This window comes from Diabrotica undecimpunctata, chromosome 1 (assembly GCF_040954645.1).
Source record: "Diabrotica undecimpunctata isolate CICGRU chromosome 1, icDiaUnde3, whole genome shotgun sequence".
Classification (NCBI taxonomy): domain Eukaryota; kingdom Metazoa; phylum Arthropoda; class Insecta; order Coleoptera; family Chrysomelidae; genus Diabrotica; species Diabrotica undecimpunctata.
The window spans coordinates 192034221-192058392 of NC_092803.1; the positions used below are offsets into that span (position 1 = coordinate 192034221).

A 24172-nucleotide genomic window follows, 5' to 3' on the forward strand; every position below is an offset into this window, starting at 1 on the left:
TCGACATCTTTAATAAAACTGATTGCAGTATGGTTTGTGCAAACATTTTGTTTCTCTTGAAAACAAAATGTTTCTTGTGGAAACAAAAACCTTTTCGTTTCAAACAAAAACGTTTTTGACTAAAACAGTTTTGCTCTTTCTGTGTGCGGCCACCCTTAGTGGCGGTTGCCTATACCGACAATCACGTGCTGATAGACAGATAGATAGATAAATAGATATACTTTTAGAATACCTTAAAAAAATACAAGAGTGTGTGATTAATTTCACGGGTAATTACTTTAATACTAAATTAAACATAATGCATCATTATAAATACAATTAAATATTAATATACATTTAATATTATTGAATTTATTGTTTGCTTTATTGACTATTATTTTTACCTCGGAGAAGCAATAAATGCTACCGTTAATTTAAATAAAAAAATAATTTCCAACTTCAGTCAATCAAACATTATTATTTGCAGCTTCTATAGGACTTTTCATCAACCGCCATGTTTTTCGTACAGACAGATTTGACAATGACGTATAATATGTATTATACGTCTTTTTCTTCTTCTTCTTCTTCGTCTAGCCATTCACGTCCACATCTGAACATAAGCCTCTTCAAGTTTTCCTTTCCATTGTTTTTTATTGTACGCTACTTGTAGCCAATTTTTCCCGGCAGTCCTTTTCAGATCATCTGTCCATCTCATAGGAGGTCTGCCTCTGGGTCTTTTGTGTTGGTATGGTCTCCAGGTTAAAATTGATCTGTGCCATTTGTTTAGATCGCTCTTAGCTACATGTCCAGCGTATTCCCATTTCAACTTTAATGATTTTTGCACCACATCGGTGACTTTGGTTTTATGTCTTATCCATGTGTTTGTTTTCTTGTCCTTAAGTGATATACCTAGCATTGCTCTTTCCATCGCGTGTTGAGTGACTCTAAGTATATTCATATTCTTTTTTGTGATTGTCCATGTTTGTGCCGCATAAGTTAATATCGGAATAATGCATGCATCAAAAACTTTAGATCTAAGATGTAATTGAATTTGTTGATTTCTGAGTATATAGTTCAGTTTACCGAATGCTGCCCAAGCTAACTTTCTTCTTCTTTTTATTTCTTCAGTTTGAATTTCCCTATTTAGTATTATTTTTTGTCCTAAGTATATATATTTTTCTATAACTTTATTGTTTATTATTGTCACGGTGTCTTCGGAGTGCATGACTTTTGTTTTGTTTCAATTCATTTTCAGTCCTATTTTAGAAGATTCGGTATGTAGTTCTAAAAGCATGGTTTGCATTTCTTGTAGGTCAGTAGCTATCAGGATTATGTCATCTGCAAATCGTAGATTACTGAGGTAGCGGCCATTGATGTTTATTCCCTTATATATCCAATTTAGGTTTTTAAAAACGTCCTCCAAAACTAAGGTGAACAGTCTGGGTGATAAGGTATCTCCCTGTTTGACTCCCCTGTTTAATGGTACAGGGTTCGTGTGTTCATTTTCATTTAGGTAGTATGTAGCTGTAGCTTGGTTCATAGTTTCTTTTATTAAGTTAATATATCTGCTGTCTATTTTACAATTTTGCATTGCGTTTATTACGGCCGTGTGTTCTATGGTATCGAAAGCTTTTTCGTAGTCTACAAATGCTAGGAAAACTGGAAACTTGTATTCGTTACATTTTTCTATTAATATTTTTGTGGTTAACAGGTGATCGGAAGTTGAATAGCCTTTTCTAAAACCTGCCTGTTCATATGGTTGGTATTCGTCTAATTTCCTTGTTAGTCGAGTAGTTATGACTTTGGTGAGTATTTTAAACAGGTGTGACAGTAGGCTGATGGGTCTGTAGTTTTCCAATTTTCGACTATCACCTTTCTTGTGTAATAAGATTACTTTAGAGTTGTTCCAGCTCTTAGGGACTTTGCCCTGATGTAAACAACTGTCCACAAGCTTAGTTACAATTGCAATTAGTTCCTTACCTCCTTCTAATATCATATCTGTGGTAATATTATCTTCTCCTGCAGCTTTATTTCTCTTCATATTTTCCAATGCTGTAGTTACCTCTGAAATTGTTACTTTTGGCATTATTTCTGATCCAACATTTTTTATTAATTTCCGTGCTGGTCTCATCTCATCATCTTGTTGATGTGTTCTGTAAAGTTCTGTGTAAAATTCTTCTATTCGTGTCAGTATGTTTTCTCTAGTTGTGATTTCATTTTCGTCTTTTCCCATTAATGATATCATCTGACGTCGTCCTAGTGTCGGTCTGAGGCATTTCATACTCGTTATTTTTTTCAATAGTTGTTGTTATTAATTTTTCGTTTTCTTTTCTTTTTTGTTGTCCGATTCCTTTTCTAATCTGGCTATTTAGTTCTCTATATTCGTCGGTTCCCCTTTTGTTAGATTTATTTAAGATCTTCCTTCTTTTTACTTGTTGTAATATTTCTTTGTCTAATTCATTGTATGTTGTTTTTGGTTTTTTCAGTTGCAGAAGGCTTTTATTCACTGTTTCGGTAATAAGGTTATTCAAATCATCAATATCATTGGAGTTTATCTGCTGCATGCCAACTTGATTTAATGCATGGGCTATCTTTTTATTAAATTCACTATTTTTGATTTCTTCAGATGTCCATTTGTATCTTTTTTCATGTATTCTTTTTCTTTCTAGTTTTTTGTTAATTATTAGTTTTGTTCTTATTAGTCTATGATCGCTTCCTAGGTCAAACTGATTTAATACTGATACGTCTTCTACTAGGTTTCTATTCTTCGTTAGGATATAATCTATTTCATTCTTTGTCTTTTTATCGGGGCTCATCCATGTCCATTTTCTGCTTGGTTTTTTATTGAAAAAGGAGTTTATTGAGTACATGTTATGTTCATTCATGAAATTGAGAAGCATTTCTCCTCTATCGTTTCTTTTTCCGTAGCCATAGTTACCAATTAAATGTTCGTAATCTTCCTCTTCCTCTATACGTCATACATGTATAAATTTATAAAAAAATATTTATTAAATATCTTTTATTTAATAAAGAAATAACATTGCCTATAAAGAAAAAAAGACTTTAAAACATTTATAAAATAATATATGTAATGTCTTTAAATTATTTAGAACGTGTATCACTCTTACATATTCCATTATAACACCGCACCGCTTCGTTGTCCCTTTTCGTATAGGTATCACAATAATAAAATCGATTAAAAAATTGATTTGCTAATTGTGGCACTTATATTTTTTTCAATAATTAACTAGACTTTCTTTGGTATTGTTTATATTAATTATCTATATTATTTATATATTGAGGAAAGGTGAGAAATAGAAAATGGTTGCTCAATTAATAATAAGTTCTGAAACTGTCTTGTGCTTGTCCTAGCCATTTTTGCTTATCTGAGATTTGTCTTTTTTTTTTTTTTTTTTTAGTTTTTTTATGTATGTTTTATGCTCATTTATCCTGACATTTAGTGGTCTTGCGGTTTGTCCCACATAGAAATTGTTGCATTCACGGGGTATTATTTGATCGAAACAGTTCTTTGATTTTCCTATGTGTTATTGGGTTTGGGTTTGCATTTGGACAGGATAGATCTCAGTGTAATGGTGTTTTGAATGTTGATGTCGTACTTATTTTCTATCCTTTTTAATGTTTCTGACAAGCCCTTTACATTGTTTTTTTCTGAGAAGCTTTTTACATATTCTGTCGTTGTCATCTTTGAATCCCTTCTTGTGCGTGTTTCTGGATTGCTTGTGGTGTTTGTTGTTTCCTTTCTGTGATCGGAGGTCTTGGCTTTCTCCAAACTATGTCTCCAACATTGCCAGCCCTCCGCCGCTCTTTTCCAAGTTCTCATTTCTAACAAATTTTGCGCTTCCCCTACCACTTCATCTTCCCACCTTTTCCGCGGCCTTCGAATCTCTCGAAGTCTCTGAAATTTTAGGATATTTTCATAATTTTATACATTGTTATATCAATTACATTACTTCATTATAAGTAGCTGCTTCAAACGCCTTAAAGTTACTCTAAAATTGCTTTTAAAGTTTACAACTTGTGAATATGTAATATCTTCGTCTGCAAAGAGTTCCAAAGTATAACAAATTATTTGTTTATGGATCTCACGGAATAAATTAGTTGCTGGTGACGAGCTTGCTGGTAGTGTTGCTAAAGGAGCTAATACTCCTCTTATAGTAGAACCTTATTCTTGTGCTAGTCGTATGTCCTTCGCTACATTGACAATGAGAGTGTTATTTTCTGACTGCGTTGGAAAATTAGTTTACGGATTTGAATAAATAATCCATTATATTTATTTCTACGAGGTTAGGTCCAAGAAATTTTGAACTTGTAAAAATAATAATATAGATTCAGACCACTTCTTAGTAGGCGCAAAAATAAGAGCAAGAATCTCAAATGCAAAAAAAGAAAAGGGCAAGAAAAGTACTCGCTACAATTTAAAACTCTTGAAAGAGCCCCGTGCACTAGAAAGGTATCAAAATTACCTTGAACATGAAAGCACAACATATGAGAATTTAACAGCTAGCGAGCAATGGGATATATGTAGAAGAACAATTAAGGAAGCGGCAAACAACGTCCTAGGACCAGAAGAATCCACTCCACGCAACAGTTGGTTCGACGATGAATGTGAAGATATCACTAAAAGAAAAAATTATGCATATAAACTTATGCAACAAAGAAGAACACGGGATAAGGAGCAAATGTACAAAGATCTTAGGAAGGAGGAAAAACGCATACATCGAAGGAAAAAGCGGACCTTCGAAAACCAGATTATGCAAGAGCTTCAATCATTAAAGGAGCAAAATGAAACTAGCAAGTTCTATAATATCCTAAATAAGACAAGAAAAGAATTTAAACCACGGCTGACGATGTGTAGAGACAAAAATGGACATATAGTCAGTACCGCTGACGCAGTACAAAGCAGATGGGTTGAGCACTTCAAAGAACTACTTGGTACCGAAGTGGAAAATGATGCGTCACCCCAAAAACCAAGAAATAACACTCACGTAGAACCTCCTTCAATATTTGAAGTGAAAGACGCAATCACACGACTCAAAAATAGCAAGTCCCCAGGAGTGGATTGTATCCCCGCAGAGCTCATCAAACATGGAGGTAACAGCATTATGCACCAAATTCACAACATAATAGTCAAAGTCTGGGAAGAAGAACAAATGCCAGAGGAATGGTGCACTGGAATCATATGTCCACTGCACAAAAAGGGAGATTTGTTGGAATGTAAAAATTATAGGGGTATAACTCTTCTGAATACAATGTACAAAATATTCTCCAACACCCTGTACAGCCGTTTAAGTACGTACGTGGAAGAAATCCTTGGTGAGTATCAAAGCGGTTTTAGGCCAGGTAGGTCAACAATTGACCAGATGTTTGTGCTACGTCAAATCTTAGAGAAAACCAATGAATTTAATATTGGCACGTTCCATTTCTTTGTGGACTTTAAGTCAGCGTATGATAGCGTCCTAAGAGGTAAATTATACGAAGCCATGAATGAACTTAACATTCCCCATAAATTAGTAAGGCTCGTAAAAACAACTATGAGTAAAGTGATCTGCAGAGTGCAAATACAAGGCGATATGTCACAAGCGTTTGAAACATATGCAGGGTTAAGGCAGGGAGACGCGCTGGCGTGCCTTCTCTTTAATATAGCGTTAGAAAAGACTAAAAGAGATGCAGAGTTACACAATAGGGGAACAATCTTTAATAAATCAACGCAGATTATGGCTTACGCTGACGATCTGGATTTGATCGCACGTACTACACGAGGACTTAAAGAGATGACTTCCACCTTCTTGACAGCCGCACAAAATATGGGCCTTAAAATAAACGAGGAAAAAACCAAAATGTTAGCATCTATTCTAAATAACAGAGATAGAGCTAGAAACGCCGAAGAAAACTTCAGTATAGACCAATATAATTTTGAGGTAGTAAATAAATTTACATATTTGGGTTCTCTCATAACAAACGATAATGACACATCTGAAGAAGTAAAACGGAGGGTACTGCTAGCAAACAAATGTTATTTTGGACTAAGCAAGCAGCTAAAAAACAGAAATTTAAGCCAGAAAACCAAACTAATAATATATAGAACACTCATCCTACCAGTGCTGACATATGGGTCAGAAACATGGACCATCTCCAAAACAGACGCAAATCTTCTGCTCGTCTTCGAAAGGAAGATACTAAGAAGAATAATGGGCGCATTCTGTGAGAATGGTATTTGGAGAAGGCGATATAATTTCGAATTGTACGAGAAGTATAAAAAAATAGTAAATGGTAGAGATGTAATATCCTTCATAAAAATAGGTAGGCTTAGATGGGCTGGACATGTGTCAAGAGCAAATGAAAATTACCCACCCAGACGAACTCTATTATCGATCCCAGTGGGAAATAGGAGTAGAGGCAGACCACGACTGAGATGGAGGGACGGTGTGGACGAGGACGCAAGGAAAATCGGCGCGGCAAATTGGCAACGGTTGGCGATGAACAGAAACGACTGGCGAAATAGACTGGGGAAGGTCAAGGCTCAACTAGAGCTGTAGCACCACTGATGATGATGATGAAAAATAATAATATTGTGACATAATTTTAATTCTATTGTCTGTTGTATCGAGTTTAAGGTCAACAATGGTGTTGAAAACCATCGATGTTTAGGCTTGATGTTGTATTGTCATCGATGGTACGGTTCTGATGTTTAATCGATGGTAACTATCGATGTTTTTCCATGCTCATTTCTAGTCTTATTCAATGAAAAATAGTCGGTTATAGTTATTATCACTGGGAAATAAAAAAATAAATACTAGTAAAAAAGACGTTAAAATTTTGCGGCACACCTACAGGGCACACCAGTGTGCCGCGGTACACTGGTTGGGAACCTCTGATATAGTCTCCCTATATTGGATAATATAGAGAGACTATATCTCTCTACATTGGATAATCCAGGGACGTAATTATGGTGTTTAATGTTTTCTTATCTAAAGAAACATACTCATCTTCGTACTTTATTTCTAACATGACTGTATAAAAACAAGTGAAATTGTTCAAAAAGCATTATTACACAGTCCTACAATAATTTCACCAATATTAATCAAAAAGCAAAGTAAGGTATTAAAAATATATTCGCCTACTGCTTAATTGAATAATTACTGAAACAATTATCTACAGACTATAAAAGAAAATTAAAATAGCTAATAAAATGAAACGTGCAATAATACCGAGCTACAATTAAGAAAAATCGTAATTAGAGTAGTAATCGTTTTAGAATAATAATCTGCGACTAAGTTGTAGAAATTAGGAAGCTGCACTGGTTGGATATCCAGCATTCCACAACTTATACTCTAAAAATGCAAATCCCAGTGTATGACATTTATGATCTTTTTATTGTCAACGTGAAGGTTGTTTGAATTCGTTTTAATCTAGTTTTTGATGTAATGAAAAAAATTGCTGTATTAACAAAACAAAACATTAATGTTTAAACGATGGAGCAAGCACTTTTAATAAATTGATTTTTTTTTTTCACAACAATTGAGATAATTTGAAAAGAAAAATCATGACGTAGCGGATAAATCTGGATATTTTTCATTAAATATTTGAATTGCAGACCTCTACGAAACAGCCCCGATACCCTGGCACTTTTCAAGATATATTATTTGTTAAATAGTTAACATTGTTGAAAAAGAATGACAATTTTAAAATAATTTATCACAGTTGGCGACAGTTACTTCAGGTATACTCCATTTCGCGAATTTTGTCCGAGTTAATCATACTCGAGGCTCATTTAGAGTTACATCACTGTCAGATACAGACGAATCGCTTTTACTTAACCTTTTTGATAATCTGATTATCTGCATAGGAGTGTGTGGTTACTTTCATTCTTTATTGGTTTTCTTCTCAATTAAATCACCAGAGAGAAAACAAAAACCCCAGAGAGAAAGATAAACAAAACAACAGAGGATAGTTGGTAGCTCTAATTATTCGACAAACACTGCAAATCGCCGCACTGTGTGGGCCTCAAGAGGAAACAACAACAGGACCTTTTATATAGACATCCTATAAAAAAATTAACAAAAAAATATAAAAAACAAAAATTTAAAAAACAATAATAAAAACCCGGTGACAGCCAACCAAAAAATAAACAAAAAACCCGGGCACTTAGGGCCCAACACAAAGTCTCCGAACCGGATGTAGTTCGGAGCGGATGCTTGAGGCCCAAGCAAGCAATAGAGGATTACAGAAATAAAGCGCGTCACGGTGTCTGAATTTGAATCGATTAGGGAACCATGTTGAAGTTATATTACCCAGGACGCCCACATAAAGAACATTTGGCTGATAGTTGTGCCCCTATCGCGCATCAGAGTGCTACAGTCGGGAAAGGAATGGTCTGGAGCATTGTGATTTCTGTTTTACTCGAGTTAATACACCTCTCTCAAATGAATTGTTACATCCGAACGTAATTCCTAGGGGTGAATATGTCTCACAGGCTGGGTTTAATTAAATTGCTTGTTGGTTTGCTTCTTTTAAAATTATTTCTCTTCGAGGGAACGTATGATCCACACACCATCGTCCCACTCTCGATACATATTGTTCTTCCGTTTCTCGTTATTTATATTTGTCTTCAATTATTTCTTTTATAAATTTTGCGTGAAATCTATTAAACGTTGGTGTTACTCTAGTGTTTCTGCAGTAGTCGCATATTTTCTGATCTCTAGTTTTATTGATTCGTTTTAAAAATGCCATTTTTCATTATTCTGGTGTTTTCGACTTGTTAATATAATAATAATTATAATACATTAAATATTATTTTGTAGATTTTGGCGATATAGACAATAGTACAAACGAACAATCAAAATCTATCAACCGATACGACATATTTCAAAGAACGAGCAGTGGTAGCGAAACAGAAGAAGAAAATTGGAAGCTTAAAGTCGAACGAGGAGCCTATACCGAAAAAGTTAGACAGAAATCCCGATCGGTGGCCGATCTTATGGTACTAACGCACGTGGATTATTCAGAATCAGAATCTGAGACCCCATTGCAGAGTTTAGAGTATAGAGTCAATTACAAAAATGTTAGGTTAGCCGGTTTGGACGGTGGTAATACCTTGGAGAATACCAGTCTCACTTTTGGAAGTGAAGGTAAGTTATAATATCTACCAGTTTGTTGTTTTGAGTACATTAGACTGACTTAAACAAAAATTGAAACAAATATTATCCTGATTTAAACCACTAACCAAAAAAACGAGTTTTATCCCTTTAGTAGACTGTGGAGGAGTCTGCAACGAGAGACGAATACAGTTCAATGATGGTCTTTAACTTTTTTATTGTCAGAGAATCATTTCAAGGCTTCATCCGTGAAAAAAGTATACAATGTATTTTCTAGTTACTTTAATTTTAGTAGAATAGCAAGAAAACGAATTACCGAAAGTAGGTTGAGAAACCTAAGGAGTAAAGACATTAAGTGGATAATTTGTTTGAAACTTTCTTTCAAACAAATTCTCACTAGTTCTTGTGACAACATCAAAATTTCATTTAATTAACAGTTGTTAAAGTTAATAACACCCTTAACGAGAATTTAACCAATACCAAGAACATCATTTATTACATGAGAAATTGTACTAATGTTTGTATTTTGAGAACGATTTCCGAAGTGGAAATTGAAACGTCAATAAACGTACTTTAACCTTTAATTGTGGCTTATTCCCATTTAAATAGTAATTACTTTAAAATGTCACAAGAAAATAGCTTCAGAACAATAACAATGGAACAGTTGTTATTTTCCAAATTTGTTGTATACGACACAGATCTCTTAGATACTAGGAAAATAGAAATAGTGCTTACTCTTTTAAAACTGACACTTTACATAGAGTATAATTCACTATTTTCAACAAATTTTGCCGGCTTCTTGACCGACTAAATTAAACAAGTCTGTCCCCCTTGACCAAATATTCAAACCTCACTGTAACTACACATGAACTTTACACTGCTACACATTTTCCATGAAAGGGGACAAAAAACGACAAAACATTACAAATTTGATGTAAAATTTGGACAAACGCTGAAGCCAACTGCTCCTAACAGCGACCTCAGCGAGAGTGTCGCAATTATCTTTCCGGCAAAACCTTCTCAGCGATCTAAATGGATGTTTATTTAAAACGCATTATCGAGCGGCTTAACGATCGAAGAATTAATATGGTTTATTATCGACTCGGCGACGCAAAGAAGAATAAAAAAAATTACTTCTTGTTTTAATACGTGCGATAGGAAATGAAATACACTAAAAATATTCTTTGGTGTTTTAATACATATACGGGGGGATTTCAATAAATACCAAGGAATTTACAAATGCTACAAAGTCCGAAAACGTTCTGAACTTGGTTATAATTAATTCCGATTTTTAAATTAAATATTATACCACTTACAACAGAAGTTTTTACTTCGATGTTCGAGTTTTTTGAATTAATATGTTCGAGTTTTTGTCTTGCGTCTCCCTAATTTTTTCCATAAATGTGTTTATTATTAAATTCTTTTATTTTTCAGGTAACCTTCTAAGCGTACAAGATACGTTCAAAGACGAGCTAAGGAAATTACAAGAAGAGCGTCGTGATAGTCTGCCTTTTGTACCTGATAACGTTAGTCAAAGTAGTTTTAGAAACAGTGAAGTAGCCACATCTCCCTCGCGGCTGATACAGGAACTAAACAGCTCGTCGGAGCTTAAACCCGCCAATCAAATCTTTAACATATACAACGTTACCGTAGATAATTACAGTCCTATTCGTGTAAATAAAAAATTAAGCGACATCTTGGATGTCAACTCACAACTAAAGCCAGAATGGAGGGAGGTTGATAAATTAAGCGAAATTAATTCTGAATTAAACCAAGAAATAAGCAAACTAGAAAGGTTAAAAGAAATACACAAGGTTGATTCCGGTTTAAGTACCGCAAGTAGTTCTGAGTTGAATCAAGAATCTGCAGAAGCTGGTGCAAGTGGAAACCATTCGGTTAACTGTGGATTACAACCAGATATAGGAGTTCAAAATGTACACGGAAATTTTACTTCTATGGAAGTTAATCCTGATTTAATCAAAGAGTTGGTTGAGTCAGAGAAGTCGGTTCCAGATATTATATGCCAATCTAAACCAAAATCCTGGGAAATAGACAGTTTTCCAAGAAGAAACCAACCGTCTAATCAATCAAACACACTAGATCTTATCGGAGTTATTCCTCGACAAACAGAATCACCAACAAGCTCTTTAGGAACCGAAACGCTTGCAAGTGATCACCATGTGGAGATAGCAGAAGCTGCGAAACTATTAGATATCAATTTTTCCGTGCCGGAAATACTCGACAATACACAGTTGGGCTGTAGATCAGATATAGGTGAGGAAATTAAACAGCTGAAAACTTCAAATGTCGCTGAAACTTCAAAAGAAGACACAGCAGATGCAAACTTGAGTTTAAAAGAAATACAACAGTTTCAACAATTAAGTAGATGGGTAGATTCACCCAATATTTCCTTAGATACCACTAAAGACGCAGACACATTGAAAAATGCGAATAAAACTGATGTTAATGGTGTCTCAAGCAACGAACATACACAAGATATTAATGTAGATTTACGTATAAACTCAAATGTAACGGATGAACGACGAGATGATGATCGATTGGATATATCTGATGTGGAGACGAGAGAAGTAGACTGTAAAAATGTAATTAAAGCGAATGAGGGATCTGAAACTTGTGATAATATAGATGAGAATTTGACTTTTGACGTCGTGCGAGGTTTGGATTCGGTGATACCTAACGAGAGTGTGTGTGAGACTTTCAATTTTGATGTTAAAGTGGAAAACAGCGTTCTTTTGAATTTACAAGATGACTCAAACAATAATATAGGTAAGTTTGTAATATAATCAATACCTGATCAATAAATAGGGAAGTCAGATTTACAATTTGTAACATGTTCTGGTACTTAATAGGCCAATTAAATTAGTTTTTTACTTGACACAACTGTATAGACTGGTTTAACAGTTGAAATGTGTAGTATGAGGTACTACAAAAGATTCTCATCTAGGGATTCAACAATTTTTTTAATGGAATTATTTTTAAATAAACAATTAAAATGACAAACTCATTATTTTTCTCATAACTTGTCTATTTAGAGATTTGACGTCAACAGACAACTTTTTCAGAAAAAAAATAGCCAAAATGAGATATACTAAATTAAATTGAATAATAAACAAAAAAGTTGTTGCAAAATGAACAGCAAAATGGTGGTGGTGCGGATGGTAACTTTGAAATCTTAAATAGAAAACCCTATTTTATATTACAGATTCAGATTCTATGTAAAAAAGTTTACAAACATTATCTGAATCTTTTTTCATTCGCTAAAAATGAAAATTTTCTCAGAAAAACAAATACAAATAAAAACGTTTGCAAACAAATTTTTAACCCAACAAAAAAAATCTTTTTAATTTTTATACAGTTTTTTACTGTGTAGAATCTGAATCTCCAATAAAAAAGGGGGTTTCTACTTAACATCTCAAAGTTGGCTCCCGGCTACCCCCAGCGGATAGAGATGAGGAGTCGTATTTGGTGTCATTCCACCTTATCTCTTGAATGCAAGAAATTTGTACTCACCTTCTTTTAAGCGCATCTACCAACTTCATAGACTTGTAAAACTTTCAAAATTCCAGCACCCTATCTTGATTTTCTAACCTGTAATAATTGTTTCCCCTGTTATCCGATGTATACAGTACGTAAATCTTTCAGCTGGACATAGGTAATATACATTGAGGTAAGCGTGGCAACTGCGCTTTCACGAGTATATGCTAATATCTCCCCACACTAAGCGATAGCCTACAATGCGATTCATAACTCGATAATCAGCACCGTAGAATCTGTTAGTAGAGATAAAAGTATTTGTGCTACCATTGAGGTGGATAACTCCAGAACGACTAGAAGTGTCGTCGAGGAGTTGGAGGTCTTGCATATGGCATACCACAGTTAATAAAGTTTTAAAAAAACATGGCTTTAATAGTTTTAAATATTCGAAATATGCAACGATAACTTTATTAAAAATATCCTTTTCACCGATGAATCGTCATTTTCAGTACGGGGTCATCACAATCCTTCCAGAACGCGGTATTGGTCTCAGGAAAATGAACATCGAAGTATTGTACATGGGACCAAACGCTCTCAAAAACTGAATGTGTGGACTGGCATTTTAGTTGACCATGTAATTGGTCCATTTTTTATTGACGGAGTTCTGAATTCAGCTTAATATCCTAGTCTTTTACAAGATAACATCATTACAGCTATTCAGAATCTCCCAGATGTACGTTTAGAAGTCTGGTATCAACAGGATGACTGTTCCGTTCATAATGCGCGTATCGTGAGAACTTATTTAAACACAATTTTTCAGGATCGCATTATAAGCGGAACAAACCAAATTAAATGGCCTGCGAGATCTCCCGATTTGGCTCCCATGGATTTCTTTTTCTATTAAATCCACGATTATGGTAAAGATCTCGAGAGTTGATAATCTAGTTGATTTAGAAAATAAAATAAGAAATCCATGTGTACGATGCCGCCACAACAATTTGCAAACGTAAGACAATCATTTTATAATAGACTAAGTTATTGTCTTGCAAAAGAAGTGGTATATTTGAATTTTTTATTCAGTTTACATGTTATTAAGTACAGTAGAATATATTGTTTGTTTTTCAATTTCTTTAAATGAATTATTTATTTTGATCAAATGAAAGGCAGATATCGAGCACAGTTTATTAATTACATCTTGCCCAAGCACTTTCGCTTCTTAGAGCTTCTTCAGGGGTATTTCGTCAATTTTGGGCTATCCAACAATCATAGAATGTCATAAACATAAAACTGTACATTACACTACACTACACAAGGACAAACAGTTTAAAATTTTTAAAATAAGCAAAGCTACATTATGGTTGGCATCAGGAGAGAGAATTCTCTTTCATTGATACCGAAAGTTAAACCGTCTGCAGTCTTGACGACAGTGGGCTTGAGAAAGCGCAGTTGTCAGACTTACCTCAATGTATATTACCTATATCCAGCTGAAAGATCTGCGCACTGTATCTTCCCCTGTAGATCTCCTACCTAGACTGTTAAAATAAACTAAAACCTGTCTACTTTGTACAATAACTTTTAGTATTTTTATTTTTTAGACACCTCATCGATAACTGAAACAGAAAGAAATCCTGAGAAAAAATCTGAATCAGAAAAAGAAATTACCGAAAATTATGAAAACAATTTAATATTGAATAAAAAATTAATAGAAGACAATATAGTGACCATTATCGAAGAAATAATAGCCCAATCACTCCAGGAGGTTTCTAGTAAATGCGCCCATGAGATTAAAGACGTCGATAACGGCGTAGAAAAGAATGAATCTCTTGACGTTAGTGATACAGATCAAGTTGTAAATTTCGACTTGAGTTTAAACCAAGATGAAGCAATGCCAAATTCCTTGACACATTCTAACCTTTTCACTTGTAGTACTCCCTTCAATAAAAGATCCATGGAGCCCAAATTTTCTAGTATGAAGTTTGAAGAAAATTTGAGCGACTACGTACCTGATAATAAAGATCTGAATTATTCTTTAGAAACCTGGGACAATTTCTTAGGATCTACTCTGGATCACCAAAATCAACACCCGGAAAATATGTTTGACAGTTTTTCTTCGGAGCCGAGAAGTCTTTTGTTTATCGAAGGTCAAGGAGTGGATGAAACTTGTGATATTGATCAAACTAGAGTGGTTTCAAAAGATGCTACTTATTGCAAAGAAAATAACAAAACTTATAATTGTGATGTTAACGAAAAGGGTGATACGGTCAATGCTACTTATAACAAAGGGGAACCTGGAACTTTGGGAGTCTATTCTGGAGGTAGGCATAATTTTAAAGAGTAATAGATCACATACATGTAGGTGGCGCTGGCGTCAGGGTTAGGTATTAAAACATAACCTTATTTTATTCTGCCATTTATTTACATTGTTTGGTACTTGTTTTCTAGTTGTTTTGCAATTTTGTGAGTAATTTAAGTTTTAGTTAGTTATTTAGGACATTTTAATTGTTTTTACACTTACAAAATAAAATGTGTAATACTTTAAAATGCAAGCAAGTATAATATCGATGCTTAGGATGTGATACCGTGTATCTGCAAAAACCCCTTTTAGCAGGAGACGCAAAAAACGTTCTGTTGTGTGAGAATTAAATATATTAATACTACACTCCGCGTCATAGAAAACGGGCCACCCCAAATATTTAAAATATTTTCGAAATTATTATTTATTGGTTCAAAATTAAGCATTCATTTTTTTGTATATTGAATCAATAACTCGTTGAATATAAAATTTCATCATTATCGTAAAACATCAATCGAAAATAAAAACTTTAAGAAAAATAGGAAATTTATTCAAAAAATCAACTTACAGTTTTTAAAACAACAATGAATTGTATATTTAAAAAAAAAGCTGGTATCCATTTTCAGTAATGGGTATTGCCGCCTCGATTCTGGATGACACTCCTCATTCGATTTGGCATGGAATTTATAACGTTTTGGATATCTCTTTGGGGAAAAGTGGCCCATTCATCAATGAGTGCCATCTGAAGCTCTAAAGGTGTTGTTGGAGCAGGTATGCGACGCCTAACGCGACTTTTTAGCAGGCTCCATATATGCTCAATAGGATTGAAATCGGGGCTTTGAGCAGGCCAGTCTATTTTTGGAATACCAACCTCGTCAAGGTACTCCGTTACTATCCTTGCCGTGTGTGGTCCCGCATTATCCTGCATTAGCAGGAATTCGTTGCCAATAAATCCAGCATAGGGCATCACGTAATGTTGTAAGATTTCCGTTATGTACCTTACTGCTGTTAACGCACCTCTGTCGATGACGACGAGATCCGTATGCACATCAAAAGAAATCCCTGACCAAAACATTACTGAATTACCACCAAAAGCAACCCGTGGTGCCAAGTTCAACCAGCGAAATGTTCTCCAGCCCGTCTGTACATCGTCCATCTTTACCATAAATAGACATTCTACACTCATCCGTAAACAATACTTTTTTCCAATCGTCTGCTGTCCAATTGATGTGCTCACAGGCAAAATCGAGTCTTCGTCTTTTGTGAGCTGGGGAAAGTAAGGGCCCTGTTGCTGGACTGCAAGCTGTCAAACCTTGCTCCCTTATCTTCGCCGAATAGTAGAAAGGCTGATTGCTGGTCCTTGAGCTTGCTGTAAATGGCCTTGAAGTATTCTAGCGGTTTGGGTCTGATTCCGTAATGCAGCAAGAATGACGACGCGATCTTCCCTAGCGGTTGTTTTCCTTTTTGAACCTGTACCAGGTCGTCGTTGGTGAGATCCTGTCACAATAAATCGTTGCTGGGTCCTTTGTGCAGTCGAACGACTAACATTCAATTGTCTTGCAACTTGCTTTGACTTAATCCACTTCCCAGTAATTCCATCGTTATTAACTTAAGACTACTTCACACTAAGTCGGCTACTGTAATCTGAGATGCGTTTAAAACTCATTAGAACCCTTTACAATATCATACATTTCTCAAAACAATCGCTTTCTCGAAAATTGATCAAGTTGTAAACAACTTTTTTTCAAAATTGTTTTGTATTATAGGTTGTATGAATATCCTTAATCCAGTTACATGGTCGGTTTGCTTTCGCAACACCCCATTTAACTTAAATAACCCAAGACACATTAAAAATAAAATAATATTATTTCAATATACAAAAAAATAAATGCTTAATTTTGTAGCAATAAATAATAATTTCGAAAATATTTTAAATACTTGGGGTGGCCCGTTTTCTATGACGCTGAGTGTATTTTATATATTTTTTTGTACATTGGATCTCACAAATATCATTTCTTTTAAAATTTTGTAAAACTATAATCTCATTAACAAAAAGCTGCAGATACGTAGAATCACTATTGTTTAATTGTTGGTTAGAGGAGGGTTACATGTAATCACTACCAAATGTAAATATTGCAATTTGTTATTTGTGTGGGACAAAGAAATTTATTGACTTAAAATATTTATTTAAAAAATGCAGAAAACACAAAAATCAATAAAACAACAAATACGATGTTAATTCTTCTGTTTACTCTCGTGAAGCAAGGTGTCGTAGAAACCATGAGAGTCTTTAGGAATTATACTTTTAAGTTGCTGTAAGTGATTATATTTTGTGTTGGTTATTTTGATAGGAGCGTTACGTAATGGTTTAAACTGGCCCAGTTGTGAAATATTGGTTTTTGCACTTCTAGGTTTTCTTGTAGGTAGATCTATAAACTCACCACAATAATCTAATTTTACTTGGATGATTCTATCAGGCGTATACTTGATGACTTTAATATCAGTTAGGGTTGGATCGTATACTTTTCGACCTGGTCTAATGGAAGGGTATACTAAAGTTTCGGAAAAATTTTTTGATAAAATCATAAGTGACCTCTTTTGTCTGGTATGGCGTTTGTTTTCTCGACTCCTTTGTGAGTCTGATATAATCACTTGGAAGATAAATAGACTTATATTTTACTGCCTTTTCTATTTGAGCGTGAACGGAATCGGCCTCCATTTGTGTGGCCACGCTCAAGATACTTTTGGTAGATAATAACATTGTTTTCGACACTAAAAGATAGAAGCGCATTTGACAATGTAGCATTCCTATTCTGATAGGTGCAACCATCGCTCCAAATAATAATAGGAATATTTACAGGACAGAGGTCTAACAAGTAATCAGTGATACAAGTTGCAAGGGTATTGGCGGATAGGTCCGCTTCTGTTTATGTAAACCAGTAGCATCTTACATGATGAGTATTAATATTAAATATGGTAAAGTTGTGACAGCAAAGTTTTGTTTTATAGTATAAAGCCGATCCATTTAACATGGGACATACTTTTACTGCCTGAAGATCTTGTGTTAGGACAATGCATTGTTTTACATGCCCTGACTGTTTGTCGTTCTCCTTTTCTTGCCTTGCTTTTTCTTTGTTGTTAATGTGCTCCTTATAGACATTCTCATTTAGATTATTTGTTTCATAACTGCAGCATGTATCACAACGATCTTTTTTTGGTATGTGGAAGGAAATATGTTTTTCTTTTACCATTAAATCAAAAGTGTATCTTGAAACTGGTTTCAATTCCTTATTTTGTTCACGGCACATTTTGGAATATTCCTGGTATACTTTGCTCATATTGTCTCCAAAAATAGGCTCAATATATAATTTACTTGTAGATTTGCGACAATAGTGAGCATGAGTTTCGAAAGAGAATCTAAAAAATTACACAATACATCTTTGGCCCTGTTACTGGACTTATTGCATTGAGTTTCTTTTTGGATCTCTGCTATTTTTCTCTTCTCTCTGCTTCTCTCATTATTTACCTCTGTTGCTGCTACCATTCCATGCTTTGTTTCTGATGTCAAACAGTTAAATACATAATGTTCTGTAAGAGCAAACGTTGACAAAAATATCTTTTTGCAAACAGTCAAAATCTTGCCATCTAATGTTTTAAGTGTGTAGGTTAATATATTTTTCCTCCTTGATTCTTCAGTCTCTTTCTTCGTATTTCTGTTTTTTTCTTTTTTGCAAACCAGAGAAGCGATATAGATTTTTTTCTGGTCCCATGTGAGATACTGTGGATTTTTTACATACGGAGGATAAGCAGACTGGTCCCATTTGTTTTTCATTTCTAGGTGTTCCTCTTTTCGCTGTCTTTCCAACCCTTGTCCAGCCAATATATTTTTTTCCGTGTTGTCTTAGTCTTTTATTTTTAATATCGTGCCATTCGTTGATATCTGCTATTCTTTTTCGAGCTTTTTTATTTTCGTTGTTACCGTCATTATCGGCTCTTGGTACTGGTTCTTCCCCTTCTTGTTGTTTGCCTTCTTCCGAACTAATTGAGTAATCTGACTTATTTTGGTTTTCTGGCAACCACGATTCATCAATCTGACCAGCAATTACAGACGATGATCACTTCATTTAAAATATCTTCGTGGTTTAGTGCTTGTCGAAATTTTATTGGAAACTGTTTCTAATATTGCGTCACAATCTAAACGTTCATTGTCACTATCCCTTAGCTAGTTACTCACTTTTTCAAAATCAGATTCCTTTGGCAATCCATCAGTAACATTGTCTATGTCTGTCGAAAACGTTTCTTTTGTTACTGCAGACTCCCCCAATAAAAGCAGATTGGCTGCGGCAACCTCTTGTTCCAAAGATAATAATAATATAGATCCCAGCTCATCGGCATCGGTATTTTCCAATTTTGTGGCTTCTCCATTGTTTGTTTTTATGGCACACTTAATGGTGTCCTTGATATTATTGTTTAAAACGTGAACTATTACGTCATTTCTTGCATGTGTTACCATTTGACGACCTCTAGAGGTACTCATTTTAATCTGGAACAAAACAGTAATCTAAATTTAAAAATAAACAGAAGTCTTTGGACAATAATTTACTATTTATAAAAAATATTATACTCGTATACCCCTTTAGTGATTTCAGGTATCTGAAGGTATTACCAAAAAAGTGTTTACTGTGATATCGGGTATCTGTTTTCCTGTTCTAACGCCGAAGTTTATTGATTTATGATGCAAATAACAAAGGTTTTTAAATCATACCACAATTCGACAACATCTGTCTGCAACTTTGAACACATTTTATGACGATGCTTATTGTTTCTTTATAAATAAATTATGGTTTTGTAAGTACATACCTTTATCAACACAATGTTACCACAGCACTGGAATATTCAGCTTACCTATCCCAGATGTCACTACTAATCACATTACTCATTCAAACTCTATAGGTCAAATTAGCGCTTTCGCCACAAAATGACAGAGTATTTTTTACATGCAATAAGCAATAATACTCATTTTGTCAAAAATTGCAGATATGCGGTATCACATCTTAAGCATCGATATATGATATATAACAATATAACACACAAGTTTGAAATTTTTTTTTGGCTCAAAATTTGTTTTAATTTAATATCGCTTTTGACATCTTCACTTCATACGGAGCTAGAATGCAGTATGTTATTTAGGTGTGGTTTTAACGTTTTTTTTTTTCGTAATGCAAGGTTGTGGGTTCAAATACCAGTGGGGTAGTCAAATTTTTTTGTAAATTAGAGTAAGTTCCTTACTTTTGCGCAATCGGTTCGATATAATGTAATATTTAGTATGATGTGGAGGAAGAATATAAATGATTAAACATAGTTTTATAGTATTATACAACTTGTATTTTTACTACACAACGGGGAAACAAACTAACAGGGAAATAATAATTAAAAACCTTTTAACATTTTTGGGTATAAACTGTAACTTTCCTGATATTTTGTAGAAGTATGGAGCAATTTCTTTACACCTACTTCGGAATATTCCAATTTACATTCCGACACCCAATTCGACGAGTTTTCTTCGGAACCTCAAAGTTTAATATTCATTGAAAGCGAGGGAGTGTACAAAACATGTGATAATGTCGACGATGCTAACAAAAAAGTTCACGATGAGGCTAAGAATCGTGCAAAAGTTAGTATACATGATACTGCGAAACCTAGTACTTCTAAAGATTTTCGAATTGAAGAGAACGGAGCATGTGTGGGTGAGATCGACACAAGAGTTGGAGCATTGAATTCTACATACAATAAGGAAGATAATTTGCTAAATTCTACTTACACCAAGAATGAAAATAATGTAAAAGAGCCTACATTAGAAGGTAAATATATTTCTCTAGTAGATAATTATCTACACAAACTATATAATAGGCAATGTTTTATTTAATATTTATTGGACACTCTTTAAAACTTATTTCAATTTTTTCCAAGACATTTAACAATTTGAGTACCTTAAAGAAAATGAGTTTTCAAATGAAGTATTATTTGCCATATGATCACATTTATTTTATTATAGTACATCACTTAATCGTCATACAATCTGTAAACGGGTATCTTAATTCAGGATAGACTAAAATCCATTTCTTTGACGTCGGGCAATATCCAGTATCCTGCTTATTCTACTTGCTAGGTTTCAGTTCTGGAGTTTTTTTTTCAAAATGATTCATTTTAGTAATTGTATTGATAGAAGCATTTTCCACTTGACTATTTTGGTACAGTAGCTTACATATACAGTTAGGACCGTGGAATTTCATGGGCATGTCATCACATAAAGCAGAAAAAATAATATGAGATAGAACATGATCATTTAAAAACCCGTTTAAAGTTATCTACATACATCAAACATTTTTTAAAATTTTATCAACGCAGGAAATGTAGGATGGAAAGATCCAAAGAGAAAAATAACTCAGTCAGTGTGGATACAAATTAGCTCAGATGATCCAAGTACTACACGGTTAAGAAAATCCCACAACACTATTCAACCATGGGCATCTTATTCTTTAAAGTCAACTGAAAGCCTATAACTGAAGACACTTTTGCTGAAATTACAGAAGCCTATGAAAGATTACTACCAATCAAGAAAGAAAACATGCCAATTTATTACATATTACCGATTATATTCCACTACAGCATGTAAGCTACTATCAAAATCACCGTGTCGATTCATTGGATGTATCATGTTGTAAGGCCATTGTTTAAATAGGACTAGTTAGACAATTCTTATAGAACAAACGTTTGACTTTTCTTCTGCCGTCATATGGCGGCCTCTAGTAATAAATTTAAAAAACTATTAACAGAAACTTAATTCTCAGCAGGATTCTATACGAGTATATTTCTACCAGTCTGGTAACTAATGCAAACCCGTACACGGGTGCCAGATTGTGAAGAAAATATAAGACTTTAATAAAATGCTTATTGTTATTATCGTTGTATGCGTCTTGTGAAAGATAACTTGACTATTTCGAGCGAATATTTCAAATTGTTTTTCTACTTTGAGACTTGATAAATCTAAACCGGTTAGTAATCTATTTAAATGAAGCAGTTAAATGCTGCCTTTTTTTAAGTTTTATTAGTTTACCAGATATTTAATTTGGTTATATGATTTGTTAGAAAAGGATTAAATATTTAATTGAAATAGACTCGACTGCTATCGTCTTAGAACACTCATGCGGAGGTTTATTTTTTAGTCAAGACTTGATTTTTATCATTGTTTAAAAAAAATTCTTTTTAAACAATGGTTTTATGTATGTTTTGAGAAAATTAAATTTTCAATCTTTTAATATTTAAAATGACGTTTGAAAATATAGTAAATTTATGGGTATGGTTTTTTGATAATGGTTTTGAAACAAATAAACAGATCGATATGCCACAACAAGAGGCACCACATATTTAGGGACAAATTAATCTATGTGTTGGGATAAAAGGAATAATAATTAACAAAACTTTAATAAATAGTACCCTTTATTTTATTTATTTATGTATTTTATAATATACACACCATGTTTGTATTTCTGTTTACATAAATGAAAATGTTTTTTTCAATCAACTCGCACGATCTGACTGTTTATGCAAAAATTAAATTCGCGTTATTTTAATAGTTAGATAACACTTATCAAAATTCTGATATCTACACCATAGACAATATTAACAAAATAATAATTATATATATATATATATATATATATATATATATATATATATATATATATATATATATATATATATATATATATATATATATATATATATATATATACCCGGTATTTAGGCGGCACACGCCCTTCCGGTAGGGATCTATGGAGGAGTATCACCGAGCCGCAAGCCCTTATCTCTTGCCGTACTGCTCCACCATAGGCCGATCAGATACCAGCATATTCTAGACTAAGCCGCAGATTCATTTTAGAATTTTAAACTGCTGCGTTAGCCTTTTTGTTGACAAAATAATAATTCAAGGTAAAAAAACAAAACAAAATTGTTTACATTAAAACATTTACATTGTTTAAAGTGTGTGATAATTATGAAATCTTTTTGTCTTGACCAATGGTGATAACGGCATATCTAAAAAGCTCATCAACAAAATCGTCAAGTTCAGAATTATCACTATGCGAAACAGTATTGGCACTGGTTGATGGTTGTTTTTCTAATGAATACGTATGAAAAACGCGTGGTGTCGTTAACGAACCTTCCTCTTCTACCTCACTATATTTTTTTGGTATAGCAGTACTGGGTAAATATTTTGCATTGCGTCAAAATGCTTACTGCATAGATTTTTTTTTAAATCGGGTAGCTCCAGACTTTCCAATGCAGCATTACCTACAACAATATTATTATTAACACAACTGAAAAAAGCAACTTTCTGCACAATACATTAAATTAAATTATATATATATATATATATATATATATATATATATATATATATATATATATATATATATATATATATATATATATATATATATATATATATATATATATATATATAGATATATTATATAAGAGTAAGAAAAAAAAAATTTTTAGATAGGAAAAAAAAGAAATTAATTACTATTTAAATGGGAATAAGCCACAATTAAAGGTTAAAATACATTTATTGACGTTTTAATTTCCACTTCGGAAATCGTTCTCAAACATGTTTGTTTTTTAGAACGATTTCCGAAGTGGAAATTGAAACGTCAATAAACGTATTTTAACCTTTAATTGTGGCTTATTCCCATTTAAATAGTAATTAATTTAAAATGAAACAAGAAAATAGCTTCAGAACAATATTAGGAAAAAAAAAGATCCCATATCACTACCAAAAACAAATTTTTGATAGTCCTATAGAATCTAGTCATGGATGATGTTATCAGTGATTGTATCAACAATTACACTTTTTTCATTCCTTTTATTAAAAGATATGTAGATGATTTAGTTTTGGCACTTCCTAAACACAAAATTAATGAAATAGTCTACATTTTCAACAATCATAATCAACATATACAATTTACAGTTGAGGAAGAGGTAGATGATTCTCTAGTTCCTTAGAGAAGGTTTCAAGTCCAGTGCTTTATACAGGTTGGTGAATTGTTTCCAGTTGGTAAGTTTGGTATGGTTCATTCGTAGTCTTCTAAGAGTCGATGCTTCTCTTCTAGTTATGAAGTCTAGGGAGAGATGACCAATAAAAGATTGAAGTTTATGAAAAGTTGTTTTGCTCTTTTGCTATAAGTTTTGTCAAGTATCCTCTACTGACTTTTTAAAAAAGAATTTC

General features: G+C 33.5%; 1 protein-coding gene across 2 annotated transcripts in view; it reads left to right on the forward strand.

Moving 5' to 3' along the window:
• Positions 1–24172, forward strand: part of LOC140432800 (uncharacterized) — a 214381-nt gene that overhangs the window by 155917 nt on the left and 34292 nt on the right. For both annotated transcript variants that reach the window (XM_072520913.1, XM_072520914.1), the window contains exons 10-13: positions 8802–9128; positions 10530–11882; positions 14186–14905; positions 20370–20744. In XM_072520913.1, the coding sequence (XP_072377014.1) occupies positions 8802–9128; positions 10530–11882; positions 14186–14905; positions 20370–20744 (2775 nt within the window). The remainder of the gene's footprint in view (positions 1–8801; positions 9129–10529; positions 11883–14185; positions 14906–20369; positions 20745–24172) is intronic.